Source organism: Phascolarctos cinereus, unplaced genomic scaffold (genome assembly GCF_003287225.1).
Source record: "Phascolarctos cinereus isolate Bilbo 61053 unplaced genomic scaffold, phaCin_HiC Scaffold_2;HRSCAF=192, whole genome shotgun sequence".
Taxonomy (NCBI): domain Eukaryota; kingdom Metazoa; phylum Chordata; class Mammalia; order Diprotodontia; family Phascolarctidae; genus Phascolarctos; species Phascolarctos cinereus.
Window position 1 is genome coordinate 170,387,126 of NW_027555625.1, and position 16,200 is coordinate 170,403,325.

A 16,200-nucleotide genomic window follows, 5' to 3' on the forward strand; every position below is an offset into this window, starting at 1 on the left:
CCTTCTAGCTTTAATGATTCTATGAGTTCTTCATTCTCCCTTGCATACAGTCCCAGAAGAAAAAACGTAAAGGAATGTCGGGCTCCTGGATCTTTGAAGACTCAGTCCATTGCATAAATGTATTATTTAAGTAATGAGAAGAAAAGAGAAGGGAACAAATATTTATATAGCGCCTACTACGTGTGAGGCATACGATAAGCACTTTTTACAAATATAATCTCATTTGATGATGGGAGTCCTAAACAACATTATTGAAATCATGAGAACATAGGCCACAGAATATCAGGCTAATAACACAAAGTTAGGGAGGAGAGGACAGGGAAAACTGAATTTTATACTACCCTCAAGAGCAAAATCCTCTAAGTAACTCTATTTAGTTATATCTTAGAAGACAGATGAATAACTAAATGCAATTAAGATCGTCCAGAGGAAATAGACTGGTTAAGGAAAATTCACATGAAGATTGGCAAAAAAAAAAAAACTGGGATGTTTAATATAAAGAAGACTAGATTTAATAGAAATTTGATAGTTATCTTCAAGTATTTGAATGACATAAAAATGGAAAATTGATTAGATCTCTGCTTGGCACTAGAGGACAGAACTAGAAAAATTGGTAGAAGTTACAAAGTAGAAGACAATTAGAGTTATACAAAAGTGGGATGGAATGCTGTAAGTAATAGTGGGTTCCTCTCTTTGGAAGCTGCCAAGGAGATAATGGATGACTACTTCTCTATGGTGCTGAAGTGGGGATGAAATAAGTTCTGAGGATCTTTCCAAGTCTGAGGTTCTGTGATTCAGGCAGCCAATTAATGTATCTACTATATGCCAGGCCCTGGACTAAGTGCTGGGGATACAAAGAAAGGCAAAAACAGTCCCTGGTCTCAAGGGGCTCAGAGTCTACTGGAGACAACAACATGTAAACAGCTATGTGCAAACAAGCTACACATTGGATAATTTGGGGATAATCAACAGAGAAAAGGCTTGAGAATTAAGAGGGATTGGGAAAAGTTTCATATAGAAGATGGGATATTAGCTGGAATTTAGGGAAACCAGAGGAGCCAAGATATGTAGATCAGGCATGGGGAATAGCCAGTAAAAAGACCTGGAGTCTGGACATGGAGGGTTTTGTTAGAAGAACATAAGAGAGGTCAGTCAGTGTCACTGGATCACAGAATATGTGAAGGGGACTCAGGTATAAAAATACTCAAAAGGTAGGAGGGGACCAGGTTGTAAAGGTCTTTAAAAACCAAAGATGATTTTATATTTGATTTTGGAGGTAATAGGGAACCACTGGAATTTACTGAATAGGAAGAAACATGATCAATCTTGGGTTTTAATAAGATCAAGTTGATAGTTGAGTAGAAGATGGACTACAGAGGGGAGAGATTCAAGGCACGGAAACCAACCAGGAGGTTAGTGAAATAGTCCAGATATGAGGTGGTGAGGGCCTGTGTTAGGCTGGTGGCAATATTAGAAGAGAAAAGATGGTGTAAATGAGAGATGTTATGAAGGTCAAATCTAGAGGACTTGGCAATAGAGTAGATATTGGCCGGAGAGAGTGAAGAATTAAGGAAAACATCTAAGTTTTAAGTCTGGGAAACAGGGAGGATGTTGGTACCCTTAACAATAATCAAGCAGCTCAGAAGTGGGGAGAATTTTGGGGAAAAGATAAGGAATTAAGTTTTGGACATGTTGCATTTAAGGTGACTATGGGATTTGAGAAGTCTCATTGGCAGTTAGACATGAGAGTTTAAATGTTAGGAGAAAAGTTAGGACTGGACAAATAGATCCAAGAATCATCAACACTGAAATGATAACTGAAACCATGTGCTCACCAAGTGAAACAGTATAGAGGGAGAAGAGAAAGGGCCTAGGACACAGCCCTGTGGTACACTCACATTTAAGGGGCATGGATTCATAAAATTTAAAGCTGGAAGAGACCTTAGAAATCACCCAGTCTGCCACATTTTACAGACAAGGAAAGAGAGGTCCACAGAGGTCAAATGACTTGCCCTAGATATGTGAACCATACATGAAAACAGAGTTTCTACATGATGACTTGTCATGCAAACACTCCAGCAAATAAGAAGTAACTCACGAGCACATATACACACAAACATAGATATTATTTAAAGGTAGCATACCTTAGCAACATCCGGATTTTCTGCCACCATATAAGTGAAGCTGATATTCACCAAGTCAGTGCCACTGCAGACACAGACTATCCTCCCTTCCAGATCACTCTCTGATTTTCCAAAAGCTTCAAGAGCTGCTAGGATTTTGGGATCCTATTTCATAAAGAAAACTAATTAGGGCACAGTCCTTAGGGAACAATTAAATTATATCCAACAGTTTTAAATAACAATGTACAATGTGATAAATGTTATGCAGACTTAGCTTAAAGATCTCCAATATGGGTGAACCAATCATTCCCTGAGATTGTTCTTGAAAATGTATATTTTATTTTATTTTTCTACATTTTAATGACCAAAGACTCCACTGACAACCTAATTGATATAAATATGATAAATATTATATGGCAACATTATTGATATTGGAAAGTAGAGGCCAGTATCTTCCTGACTGTTGACAGAGTCTATTTCCTTCCTATGGACATCCAACTGAAATTTACCTATGTCAATATCTTTATACAATTGCAACTGTGAATATAAGTAGTATCACCTAAATGATTCTAGAGTATGCATGTCAATTTTCCAAAACTGATTATCACTGTTAACTCAAGAGAGATTAAAATTTGTCTCATAGCCCAAGAAACAGAATAAGTTTTTCTATGTCTCTAAAAGTTATGGTATCTTCAAGTTAGAATTAAGTAAGGAAATAGAAAGGTTTATTGTTGCTAGAGAAAACTAGAAAAACTAGAAAAGTAAGAGCCCACCCCAATTTACAGAAATACAATAGATTCCCTGAATCTTTTTAAAGGTAAATATGTTTATCAAAATAACTTTTATTCAAACACACCATCCTTGGAAAGTAATTTTATGGTCTCTGTCATTTTCCCCTTAAATAAAAGCAAAGCAACATATTTTAGACTTTAAAGTGAGCTGACATCTTTTAGTATGCAGGTGCACAGACATGGCATTATATAAGCCATTTCAATTTTCATGTCAAATACAGCCAGGGAGTGAATCACTCTTTGCCAAATAAAAAAAAAAAAGGTAAAAAAGCGGGTAAACTGGTTGTCAAATTCATTTTCCAGTTAAAGGACATATATGCTGGATGCTGAACATAAGAAAATTATCAGAAAAATCTTTTAAAGAAGTAAGATAGCTTCATTTAAATAGCAAATACGTTTCTGATATAGCCATGAATAATAATTTTTTTTTCCCATGGTAAATGGCTGATGCATTCTACATAAGCACTATTTGTTTAAAAGAACAGCATAAAACAATCACAGGGTACCTTTGGTACAGGTCCAAAACGAATGCTGTTGATCAGGGAACACTCTAATACCTGTCCTTCCTGCAAGCACAGAGAGATGCAACAATGAGCTTGAGTTCCAATAAAGGGCATTTTTACTAAAATGCACCTAACATCTTAGATAATAGGTATTCAACAAGTGGTTACCAATAATGATGACAGTCCTGATGGTGTTGGACTAATGTGAAGGGAAGAGGTAATAAAAAAAAGAATGAGGATTACATCTTTCATACACCTGAAATAATCAAGAAACACAACTTTCCATTACAAGAGGACATGTGACTGTCAAAGTACAAAGACTTTTATATATTTTAAATTTTGAAATTCAGGACTCAGGTTAAGGGAAGTTAAGTTCCCTTAATTTTTATATATATAAGGCATAATCTTATCTCCTCTTTTCCCTCAGCCTCAGTGGCTCCCTTCTCCCATTAGTGCATTCCTCTTGAAACCTCCATTTTGAGGAAGGGCCCAGACCAGCTACGTTTCATTCTCTAGATTTTGCCACCCTATGTTCACCTTCCACCTCTCCCACTTTGCAGCTGACTTTTATGTATTATCTTCCCTCGTTAAAATCTGATCATCTTGAGGGCAGGTACCATCTTTTTCCTTATATTTATACTCCATAGCTCTTAATATCCTGCTTGACACATATCAGCCAATTACTGCCTTTATTAATCTCTAACTTGAAAGGATTTAAAAACTAGCTGTCACATAAAATGCGGACAATTTGCTGTAGTCTTACTGTACCTTTCCTTCACTTTTCCAGGTCAAAAAGAAGCCAAATTCATCCACTTTGAAGAGGCAGTTAGGTTCAAATACAAAGGATTCCTGTTGAAGAAAAATTTATTATACTTCATGAATTGTCTCACTTTTATTCATAATAAAATACAAATATAATTTAAACCAATAACCCATATTAGGTTACCATAAATATAAAAATAAACCAAAGTTAAAACTAAAACTTAAAATTAAAAGCAAAACTGAATTGTCACCCATCCCTTATTAGAATCAAATATATTTGAAATGAATATGAGCCTTTCCCCCTTTTTACCACAACATGTCTAAGGGGGCATTCCCTATTACCCAGATGCAGGGTACAAAGTTCAATGATGTTACCAAAAGCATAAAGAAAAGCAATTTCCAAACTAGAATGACAGGTTAGTTGCTACTACTTTCTAGGTTTCTTCCTTTTCTTACCTATGGCAGATCTTGGCCTATAAATACATAATGCCAAATCAATCATTTAAAAAATCTGAAACAATGCCAATCATCTCAGTGTTTGTTCTATATGACTTGGTTTCTGGACATACAAATATGCTCAGATGATTGACTGAATTTTCCTCTTTTCAACTGGATCTTGTTTGGAATTAAGAGTCAAAATTTGAATATCTAGGCTCTTGGTCATAAGAGAAGATAGCTGAAAGCAAGAATTTCTTCTAGCTCAAAAGCATCACTGTCCTGGGAGGCTACAGAAAAGTGTCCTGAAAGGAAAAAAAATATTCTCTGGAAATGATATACAGATCATCTGTGCACTGTTTGTACTGCTCTTGACCTGGCAGAAAAATATTCCAACAAATTTACTTTTTTTTGGGGGGGGGGAGTAGCACTCAAAGAATTTTACTGTATTTTTGTATTGCCAGCAATAAGAACCAGGCCAAGAAAATGAGCCTCAAGATAGTAACCTAAAATAAATAAATAGCAATTATAGGAATTAAGACCATCTAAGTCCTTAGTTAACAGCAATAAAAATTGTTCTTACTAAGTCTTAGAGAAATGGCCATTCTTTATCAATTTAAATCCTGCGCCAAGGACTTGTAGTTCCAAAAGTTTAGAGTATTAGTGACTACGTGGCTAAAAGGAAAAACCATTTTCAACACTATATAGACAACTAGCTAAAGACTGGGCCCAAAGAGAAGAGACCCAACTGAAGATAGTGACACTGCATTTCTATGGATTTACTCCTCAGTTAACCATGTGACAGAAAGGATCCTGATAAATGAAGTAGAGCCTTTTGAGTAAATTTCTGCTAATGTACTCGGAGGTCCATAACTATCTGAAACACTGAAATACTTCACACCAGGAAAAAATAAATGAAGCAAGCTGAAATTGTCTGGCAGAGGCAAAAAGAACCAAATTCTTCCAGGGGTCACCTCAATTCAAAGGTAAAAAAACAAAATCTCTGCTTAGCTTCTCTGGTTATATATTAGAGACATTGCTACTACTTCAGACCCCTGAACTCAGACATCCTGAGTAAGTCAACTAGAATGATAAAGGGCCTTGACTCTATGCCATATGAGTTACTGTAGGAACTGGGGACATTTAGCCTGGAAAAAGAAGACTTTGTAGGTGGCAGGGGAAGACAGAAAGGGAACAACATGATAGCTGTCAGTTATTTGAAAGGCTACCTTGTGAAAGATGGGTTAAACATTTTGTATTTGGACACAAAGGGCAGAACTAAAAACAATAGGTGGGAGTTGCAAGGAAGCAGTCTCAGGTTTGATGTTGGAAAATTTTTATCAACATGAGAGTTACACATAAGTGGAATGGACTTCCTTAGGTCTCTCCTCACTGAAAGTCTTTAAGCAAAGGCTATATGACCAGAGGCAGCAAATGAGCACTGATTAAGCCCCTGTTCTGTGCTAAGCACAGAGGATAAAAATCCTAACAATAACTAACATTTGTATATCATATACTGTGTAACCAGGTACTATGCTAAGCGCTTCACAATTATTACCTCTTTTAGTCAAAACAACTCTGAGAGCTAGGTACTGACATATTCATTTTTCAGATGAGGAAACAGGAGAACAGAGGTTAAGTGACTTGCCCTGGGTCACACAGCTCCTAAATGTCTAAGGCTGAATTTTAATTCAGATCTTTCTGATTCCAGGAACTGGGTCACCTAGCTGACTTAAAGACAAAAGACAGTCTTTGCTCTCAAGGAGCTCACAGTTTAATGGGAAACACAACATGCAAACAATTATATGTGATCAAGCCTTATATAGGATAATCTATACTCTATACGGAACATAATTAACAAAATGCACTAGAAACAAAGGGGCTTAGGAAAGGCTTCCTGGAAAAGGAGGGGAAGAGTGATGCAAAATATAAAAAAACTGGAAAGGGGGAGAGGAGTTAGGGGTGGAGATTACCAAGGGCTTTGAATGCCAAACAGAGAATTGTACATTTGATCCTGTGGACAATAAGGAGCTTCATAGACCAAAAGTAAGAAGAGATTGTAGAGGCCATCTAACCAAATTCTCTCATTTTAGAGATGAAATTTACAGAGGTAAAGTAACTTGTCCAAGGTAGTACATGCAGTAAGTAGCACAAAAGGAAGGAATCCTTTCTCTGCTAGAGATTAGTTTATTGTACAGTGAATAAGTAATATTGGAATAATATTTGAAATTGTTGTTTGAGGTTGTAAATTCAAACTCATCCTACTAAATGACACTATTTATCCAGATATGCTATTTTTGATCAGGAAGAGACCTTAGAGATCATCTAGCCAGTGGTTTCTTTATACAGGTAGGTAGGTGGTATAATAGCTGGGTCCGAAGTTAGGAAGACTCATCTTCCTGAATTCAAATCTGGCCTCAGACACTTACTAGCTGTGTGACCCTAGGCAAGTCACTTGACCCTGTTTGCCTCAATTTTCTCATCAGCACAATAAGCTGAAAAAAGGAAATGGCAAACCACTCTAGTATCTTTGCCACGAAAACCCCAAATGGGTTCATGAAGTTTTGAACATGACCGAACAACAACTCAATCATACAATGTAAACTCCTTGAGAGTAAGGACTGTCTCCTTTTGTCTGACTCTAGAGCAATAACATTAACATACAGTAATAGAAAATAAATATTGGTTGAAATCAATGTGATAGGGATAGAACTTCAAAGTCACAAAGCCCAAAGTGTTAAAAAACTTACTTATGCTATATAAATAATAGAAACTCTTCCCTCAACAATTACCTATCATGGGAACTAAAATACTGATTTTAGCAGTGAGTAAAAGAACAGGAAAACATGACTTTGGTATGAAATTTCAAAACTACTAACCCAGCTTAATTTATTCTTATTCCAGAAAAGTAATAAAAACTCCTTCATCCTCACATCCTCCCAGTGGCTCTTACTGGAACAATTTATGAGAACTACCACAAAGCAATCAGAGTAAAACATGAAACTAGGCAAAATATTTTTGCTTTCTTATATCTGGTTTTGTTAATAAACCTGATAATAATAATTGTTATCCCCAAATAAATAATAATAATAATAATAATAATAATAATAAATAATAAACTTGGGCCACCTGGCTATGCTCAGAAAAGTTTTCAAGCTTATATATAAACTTTGCTGTCCTCAGTTTCCAGCTGTGGAGTCAGAACTTGGTTCATTCAACTCTCCTTTGCTTTTGGGATGGCTTGGGGGAAGGGACAGGGGGTGAGGAGGGACAACAGAGTATACATCTAAGAAATGCCATTTCTAAGTTGGGCACTTGCTACTTGTGAATACTTTTTGATTCTTCTCTTTTGTGGGAGAATGTTAAGGTTTGGCCTTCAGTGTTGCCAATAAGTTTCTGAATGTCTGCCCAGAATCCTTTGTGGATGGTTCTTGTTTTCAATGTTGACTGAGTAAAAACATTTGACCTGAAAGTTTGGGAATAAGGCTGGAGGAGGACACACTGGAATTAATGAGAACAGAAACAGTCATTGTATTCCTGCAAGTCTTCAATCATTTCAGCTTGATTTATATGACTAAGTCTATGTTTCAATGTTAATTATTTTGATTTTCTCATAATACAAGGCTCTGTGTGTGCGTATGTGTGTGTGTGTGTGTGTGTGTGTGTGTGTGTGTGTGTGTGTGTGTGAGAGAGAGAGAGAGAGAGAGAGAGAGAGAGAGAGAGAGAGAGAGAGAGAGAGAGAGAGAGAGGTAAATAAGCATTTCTAACGTGGGTATACTGAGAGGGCACTCATGTTGTAAGACAGGACTCTTATTAAAGGCTCCCTGACACATGCCAGAGCACTCCAAGAAATGACTCCCAAGGTATTCAGCAGTTATACATTCAGGCAGGCAGGAGGAAAGAAGTCAGCAAAACATATCTTTAAGAGAGGGAGTGGGTGGCCAGTCACAAGATACAAACTTGGACAAGCTAAACCAGTCACATTATTTAAAAAGTAAACCATTTCTCCTTTAGAAGTTAAGATAAGGAAAGAATACATAAGAATTTCTCTCTTTGAAGAGCTAGGGATAGTTCTGCTATACAAAGCAAATACACAGATTTTATTGGTAATAGTCAGTTTTTCCCCCTACCAAGAAACAAACCACACAAACAAGTCTTTGTAAGGGGCAGAAGAGATTCATAGGCCTCTGAGATAATGACTGCACACTAGTGAAAAATAGCCTTTTTATTAAAAAAAAAAGTTTTAAACCAGATTCTTAGATGACAGTCTCATGGGCACACTATATATGAAACATTCTGTTTCCAAAGAGAAGAGAAGCAAAGAGAATGTAAAACAAGTATTTGTTGAATTGAATGGATATTTAAATTGAAAACATAATAAAAATAATAGCCATTAGTAGATGACATGCATATACTTAAATGTTTGCAAAGCATTACATGTGTACTGCATTACACGTGAGTCTACATATTGTATATATACATATATGAATATAACACAATATATTATAAAGCATGCATAGTATAATATACATGCATGTAGAGATACAAATACATATATATATAATTGTGTATGAGTATATCTGTAGGCATGTATACATGCATATAACATGCATATTTGTGTGCATATGTATGTTTGCACACGTGTGCTTTGTAATATATTTCATCATATTCACATATATAAACAATACATAGATGCACGTCTATAACGCAATATATTATTAAAGCATACATGGTATAATATATATGCATGTAGATATACATGTATATATATGTGTATACCTGCATGTATACACACATACATACTTATTTGTATATTGTATACGCACACATCTACACATAAGTGTATGTGTAGATGTAATCATATGTATGTGTGTGTAAGTGTGTAGACATACATATGTATATGTATATGTATATTTGATCTTGAGTACAATCCTGTGAGGTAAGTATTATCATTATCCCCAAATCACAGAAGAGTCTCTAGGATGATCTGTCCATGGTCACACAACTAGTAAAACTGGAGGGCGGAATTTGAACCCATCTCTCTCATGACTCAAAATCTTATGCTCTTTTCACTATTGCCACATTGTTACTAAAACAAAGTTGTATTGAACTTTTGTTAAAAACTAACTCTATTCAATCTTTAGGAACACTGGTAGATGTACCACGAAATCTCCCATGGTCATCCCAACCCCCAATGATCTCTTTCCTGTGAAGCTTTTGCATGGGTAGTGTGCACTGTCGTTTAACTTTTCTTATATTCCAATCTTTATCTCCTTGATTTGTGTTGGGGAGGAGTGCTCGGAAGATTTGATTCTCCTCAAATGCAGATTAACAACTGTTCAGCAACTCATAGTTTTAGATAGTTGCCTGGGAACACTGAGAGGTTAAGTGACTTGGCCCAGGACCATCTCCTGTCATCCTGATCTATATCTTGCCACTGGACACTGATAGCTCTAGAGGAGAGAGTGAGGCTAGTGACTTTGCACAGCCCTCCCTCACTTAAATCCAACTCACTTCGAAGTCACAGCATCACCTCCCTGATGTCATGGTCCTCTTCGAGAATGAAGGACAAACAACAACATATAACCTAAATGAGTGCAAGACAGGACATGCAACTGGGCCTCTGTGACTATGAAGTTGACCTGTCTCACTCAGAAAACAGGATCATAAAAATATAGTCTCGATAAAGTCTACAGGGAAGACATCTAAAATGGGGATGATAGATGTCTGATAAATCTTTGTGCAATGAATTATATTATATGATTTTACTCAACTGATTTCATCTGTCAGGAAGTGGAGATACCAAAGGATCACTATGTTACTCTACCACTACCTCTGGTCATTTAAAAAATTCTTTAAAAAAACAGTACTAAGAAATTTGTAGTCTTAGCCAAGTAATAAAGGAATCCTTCTTAAAATTATCCAAGTTATCTTTAGTCCACTATGTCCTAGTCATTGTTCAAATAAATCAAATACCCCTCAAGAAGTTTACATTTTAAGGAGGCAAGAGGCAAAGATGATGTATTGATAGATTTCTCCCTCCCCGCCATTAGTTTGGGGAGTTAGCATCCACAGAATCACAGAATACCTGAGTGTTAAGTGTTAAGGGAATCTTAGTGGCCATTTGATCCAGCATGTAACAGAACAAAAATCCCGTCTACAATGTGCCCCAGAAGCATTCACTCACCAACACAAGGTCATTTCCAATGGGAGGAACCTACTACCTACCAAGACAGTACTGCATTTTCAGGTGGCTGTGCTAGAAAGTTTTTCATCTCATTCAGTTAATAAATATTTATTTAGTGCCTACTATGTGACAGGGGCTGTGCTAAGAGCTGGAGATACAAATACAAAAAACAAAGACAGCCTTGTGCTGAAGAAGCCCACTATTCAATGGGAGAAGATAACACAGAAAAGGAAGCTGAAAAGGGGAGAGGGACAGGGAATGTATCCAAACTGAGCATGATAGAGTCCAGTACAAAGGGAAATGAAGTTATCAAGTGAAAAGCCATTCCTCTTCAACCCACTGTTCCGATTTCTGCCCTCTGTAGCCAAGCCCAATAAGTCAGTTTTCTCTTTTGGTGGACAGCTCTCCAAATATTTGAAAAACAGATTTATTGGTACTTAAATGCTTCCTCAAGGTGTTCCTGAAGTTTGACTTCTACCCTGCTCAAATGCCTTCTCTAACATACATAACAGGCCCAGGGGACTGCCTAGTTCTTTCAACCAGTCACAAAATACTTCCTGTGTGTCTTTGATTTCATTCAATGGTTCAAAACTTCCTCACAAATCGATTAAGAATTTAACTACACCTCGTTTACATCTTTGATTGACTGACTGACTGATTGATTCAATAAAGCTAGGCCTTGTTCACACCTACTTTATATTTCTGATTAATTGAATACATAACTCTCACTCAGTCAAAAAGTCTTTCTTGCCTATTAAGAAATACAGCATGTTGTTAGTTACATTGGAATTGAGGGGTATGGTATGAATCATAAATTGATATTTGTGTAGTTGAGTCCTCAATCGCTTGAGTCAAGGAAGAATGGTAGAAAAAAGGTGCAATTCATGATAATGCTAGAATGAGAGGATGAGCCCAGTTTGGACACTGTGCACTAGCTATTACAGGCATGAGGGATTTTCTCAGGGGGCACGAGAGGGAGATGATTGTTTTGATGAGAGGTCTGCCCCAAAGGCCACTTAGCAGAGTATCTTTTTATTTTCACATACTCTACTGACAGTTTGCTTGATTTGTTCTCATCCAAAACATAACTGAAGTTAAGCTCTGTAGTATCTTGCCATAACTAAGCGGCACCTGAATTTTGAACATTCTTGTTTACATTGGTAGAACTCAGAACAAAGAATAGGTGACTGGGCTTGAACTTTAACAGAGATATGAACAGAACAATAAAACCCTTTGCTTGGTGCTCAAGGATGCTTCTGTTGGAATATATAAACATTTTACTGCAGAGGGCCAGCCAATATCCTTAACTAAATATGTCTGACAAGAAGCCAAAGACACAAAGCTAGATCAGTTGTTCAGTGTATATGAAATGAGGATGGCAGAATGCTTCAGCATGAGTATTTAATATCCATGAGTTTCTCAGAAGTTCATACGATTGAATATTAAAGAGTGGTGTAATGGCAAGCTCTGTTGCTGACAAAATTTTTTTTTCTTTTCTTTTTTTTTTTTAAGGCAATTGGGGTTAAGTGACTTGCCCAGAGTCACACAGCTAGTAGGTGTCAAGTGTTTGGTCTGAGGCCGGATTTGAACTCAGGTCCTCCTGACTTCAGGGCCGGTGCTCTATCCACTGCGCCACCTAGCTGCCCCCTTTTTTTTCTTCTTTTCAAGATGTTAAAAAAAAGAACAAATCACTCTCACTTATTTTTACCTTCTGTTGAGTTTTGTTTCATCTTTCTGATGGTTCCTCCTGTTGGTTTTAATTTTTACTTACAACTTCACTAATGTGAAAATATGTTTAATGGGTATGTAAATGTAAAGCCTATGTCAGCTTGTGTGCCATCTTGGGGAGGGTGGGGGGGAGAAAAAGGTAGAAAAATTTTCAACTCAAAAGCATATGAAAAAAAAATTAAAAAAAATAAAAATTAAAAAAAATTATGGCTAAAAAAAAAAGAACAACAACTATGCCATCCCTGGAGTTATACATACAACATGCCTAGAGACTGTCAGTCAAAATAGGGAATAAAAACAACTAATAACTAATGATAATTGCTTTCATTTATATTTCACATTAAAAATCTTAAAGCTATTCACATCTTATCTCACTGAGATAGGTGTTTTAATTATCTCCATTCTACAAGTGAGGAAACTGAGGCCCAAATAATGACTTGTCCAGGATTACAGAGTACCTGAGGCAGGATATAAATTCAGGCCCTTCTGACTTCAAGTTTTCTACTCTTTCCAGTATGCCCTAGCTATATGATAAAAATATTCTCTTAGGTTAATTATCGTTGGACATTAAGTAAAGGTTTTAGGATTAAGTTTTGCTGTCTACAATGGGCTACGTTTCCCATAATCCCATTATAGATGAGGATTAAGCAGTTCCCAGAATAGGATAATTATAATCATACCCTGATAAATCATCATGATAATGGTCTAAAAAAGGGGGTTGGTTCTTAATCTTGTTTTTGTCATGTACCCCCTTGGGAGTCTGGTAAAACCTATGGACCCCATTTCAGAATGTTTTTAAATGCACAAAATATATAGGAGCAAAAGGGAAAGCAATTATACTGAAATAGTTATTAGAACATTAAAAAAACACACAACATGATGGACCCAAGGTTAAGAACCCCTCATCCAAATGAAATAAAATCACCCTTGGGGGATCTCTCTCTTCTGATATCCGTGAATGTTATGATGTTAAGGTATGCCCTTAAAATGTTCTCACAGACATCATAATGTTAAACAAAATATTAAAAACAATGGCATTGTATTTGTCAATACATTTCATGCTTCCATTTACATAATTTTCTATAAAATTCAAATAAACAAGGGATTGTTAAGTATTTACTGTGCATAGGGAGTTGGTGATACAAAAATGAAAAACACAGTCTTTGCTTTCAAGGAATTTATAATTTAATGGAGGCCTAAGGTGTATATACCAATAAGTGTGAAACAAGGAGAATGTGATAAGGACAAAAAATGCTATGAAAAATGGAAAAAATGTTACAAGAAATTTCAAATAAAACAGCTCTTTTTCATCTGTAAAGTTCAGGGAAAGCTTCCTGCAGAAGAGGATGACAACTCCAGAATGAAGCAAGTAAAGCTTTGTGGGAAGAGAAAGAACAATGTTGATCACAGGGACTGCCTGAAACATTTCAGCACAGTATGGGATTAGGGAATAGCTTGGGATATACCAAGGGGAAGAGTGAGGAAACTGCAAATACAGCTTGTGGCCAAATGTGGACTACCTAAATTTTAAGGTAATATCTTTGTATTTTCTCCACTATGCAACTGGGAGGCATTGAAGGTTTTTGAAAAGAGGAGTGATGTAATCATATTTCTACATTGGGAAGATTATTTTGGCATTTGTAAGAAGGATGAACTGAAGAGGAAGAGAAATTAGAAGTAGGGTGGCTCATTAGTAAGTTATTGCCATAGGTGAAATGTGATGAGAGCATCAGACCTAGAATCAGGAAGTTTAAATTGGGTTTAAATTGGCCTCAGGCACTTACTGGCTGTGTAACACACCTTGTTACTTATCCTCTGTCTTCCTAAGCTTCTCATCTGTAAAATGATTCTAGGTCCAGGTAGAGGGCAGTATATTGTTGAAATGTCTAGCCACAATGTCATGGAGGAAAATTAAGTCCAAACAGGAGTACTTGGGAGAAGAAAAAGAGATTAAAAGATAGGAGATGTGATGGAGGAAAAGAGCAGCTTTACGAGGAGTGAGGCGGTGGGTGGACTGACAGAAGAGAGTGAATAGAGACGGGAAGTTTTGAGCTGGGGATTTTTGTATAGGTGGAGCAGTTGTAGGTCTATGATCATAGGAGTTTAATCTGGCAAAGGACCTTTGAGATTATCTAGCTCAACCTCCTAATTTTACAAATTAGGAAACTGAGATGTCATGAATGAACTGCCCAAGATCACATAAGTAGTAATTAATAGTAGCAGAGCTGGAATTCAAACCTAGGTCCTTTGATTTCAGATCCAGATCTCTCTCTCCAGAAGATCATGTTGCCTTCAGGTGAGACCATCTTCACATCTGAGTGGATGGGCTGAGAGCAACTGACAATAGATGTCATGGGGCTCGAGAGGAGGAATGCACTCGATGGCCAGCATGTCAGAAGAGTGATCAACTTGAACACTGACATAACCAAAGATGACAGCAGAAGTTAGAGTAGAAATTGGTTGTATTGTAAGGCAGGTGGGAATTGAGAGGAGGAATTCTGGTGGTTGATAGATGTTAACAACAAACCCTTGGACAATGCATTAATTTCAAAGCAGAGGTTGTTGAGGTTATAGTGTCCAAGCAAGTGTCACTGGGTAAGAAAAAATAAGTTAACTCTTCCTCAGTTTCCTGTGAGTTTCTGGAGGGATGGGGCATGAGGGTATTGAAGGGAGGCACTATGCAGAGAGAAGGTGCTAAGGGATGAGGTCACCCCAAGAGAAAACCAAGTTCCTTTGTGTCAGTGGAAAGAGTATAAGAGGAAGAGGATGAAGGAAAGTTTATAGACATTACAACAAAGGATTCAGAATGTGCTGAGGAAAAGGGGCACAGAGGGGGGTTGGGCCTGGGGTGAAGCATAGCATAAATGGATTGGGATGAGAATAGAGGTTGGGGAATAGATGTTCAGCACTGAAAAGGCATTTTTCACTTGATCATGGATTTAAGCCATAGGGCAAGGTGATATTTAGAAGGCAAAAGCTATGCTGGCCTCATGGTTCCAAACAGAATGTTAATTTCCTTAAGAAATGTCACTGTGGAACCAGCACATTTTTCTTTCAATTTGCTTGCTAATCTATGAAGGGAATAACATAGCCTGAAAATATTTTCATTCTTCCTTCTGTGTCTAAAGAATTCAATCAATTTGTGCCTAGCTTCTGATCTAGTTCTATAGTTTTGGGGAAAAATAGCATTCCTTCATGTAGCCTACAACATTTACTTGTATCGTACTGCATCCTTTCCATCTTTCCATTTCCCCACCCCTCAAAAAAGAGTATTGTAAATCAAGGACTTCAAAATGTACAACAACATTTTTTAAAAGTTCTATTCACTGAAAAATTATTTTCTTATTGTGCACTGAATCAATGGATCTGCAGCTATTATCGTAAGGGCATAACTACTTGCACAAAATAGATTATTCAGTACCCTCTCTGCTCACTTTAGTCATTTTAATCACTAGCATAGATTAGCACATGACTGATACTCAGCACTGATTGTGAAAGGTTCCAGAACTGAATGGATCAATTTTATTGTGTCCCAGTTCACCTAGCATATAGATATGACTCAAAATTGGGGAAGTGAGACTTTTTCCTACAACTATACATCTTCCAAAATCTCATATTTTCAGTATTAAGAAATACTAAAAGCTATGACATAGAGCCTGTCTCATACAATT

The 16,200-nt window shown here is 36.8% G+C and overlaps 1 protein-coding gene across 7 annotated transcripts in view; it reads right to left on the reverse strand.

Moving 5' to 3' along the window:
* Nucleotides 1–16,200, reverse strand: part of PLCB4 (phospholipase C beta 4) — a 461,946-nt gene that overhangs the window by 146,669 nt on the left and 299,077 nt on the right. For all 7 annotated transcript variants that reach the window (XM_020985786.2, XM_020985793.2, XM_020985777.2 and 4 more), the window contains 3 exons: nucleotides 4,186–4,266; nucleotides 3,421–3,480; nucleotides 2,145–2,288 (listed from right to left, as the gene is read on the reverse strand). In XM_020985786.2, coding sequence (XP_020841445.1) covers nucleotides 2,145–2,288; nucleotides 3,421–3,480; nucleotides 4,186–4,266 — 285 coding nt within the window. The remainder of the gene's footprint in view (nucleotides 1–2,144; nucleotides 2,289–3,420; nucleotides 3,481–4,185; nucleotides 4,267–16,200) is intronic.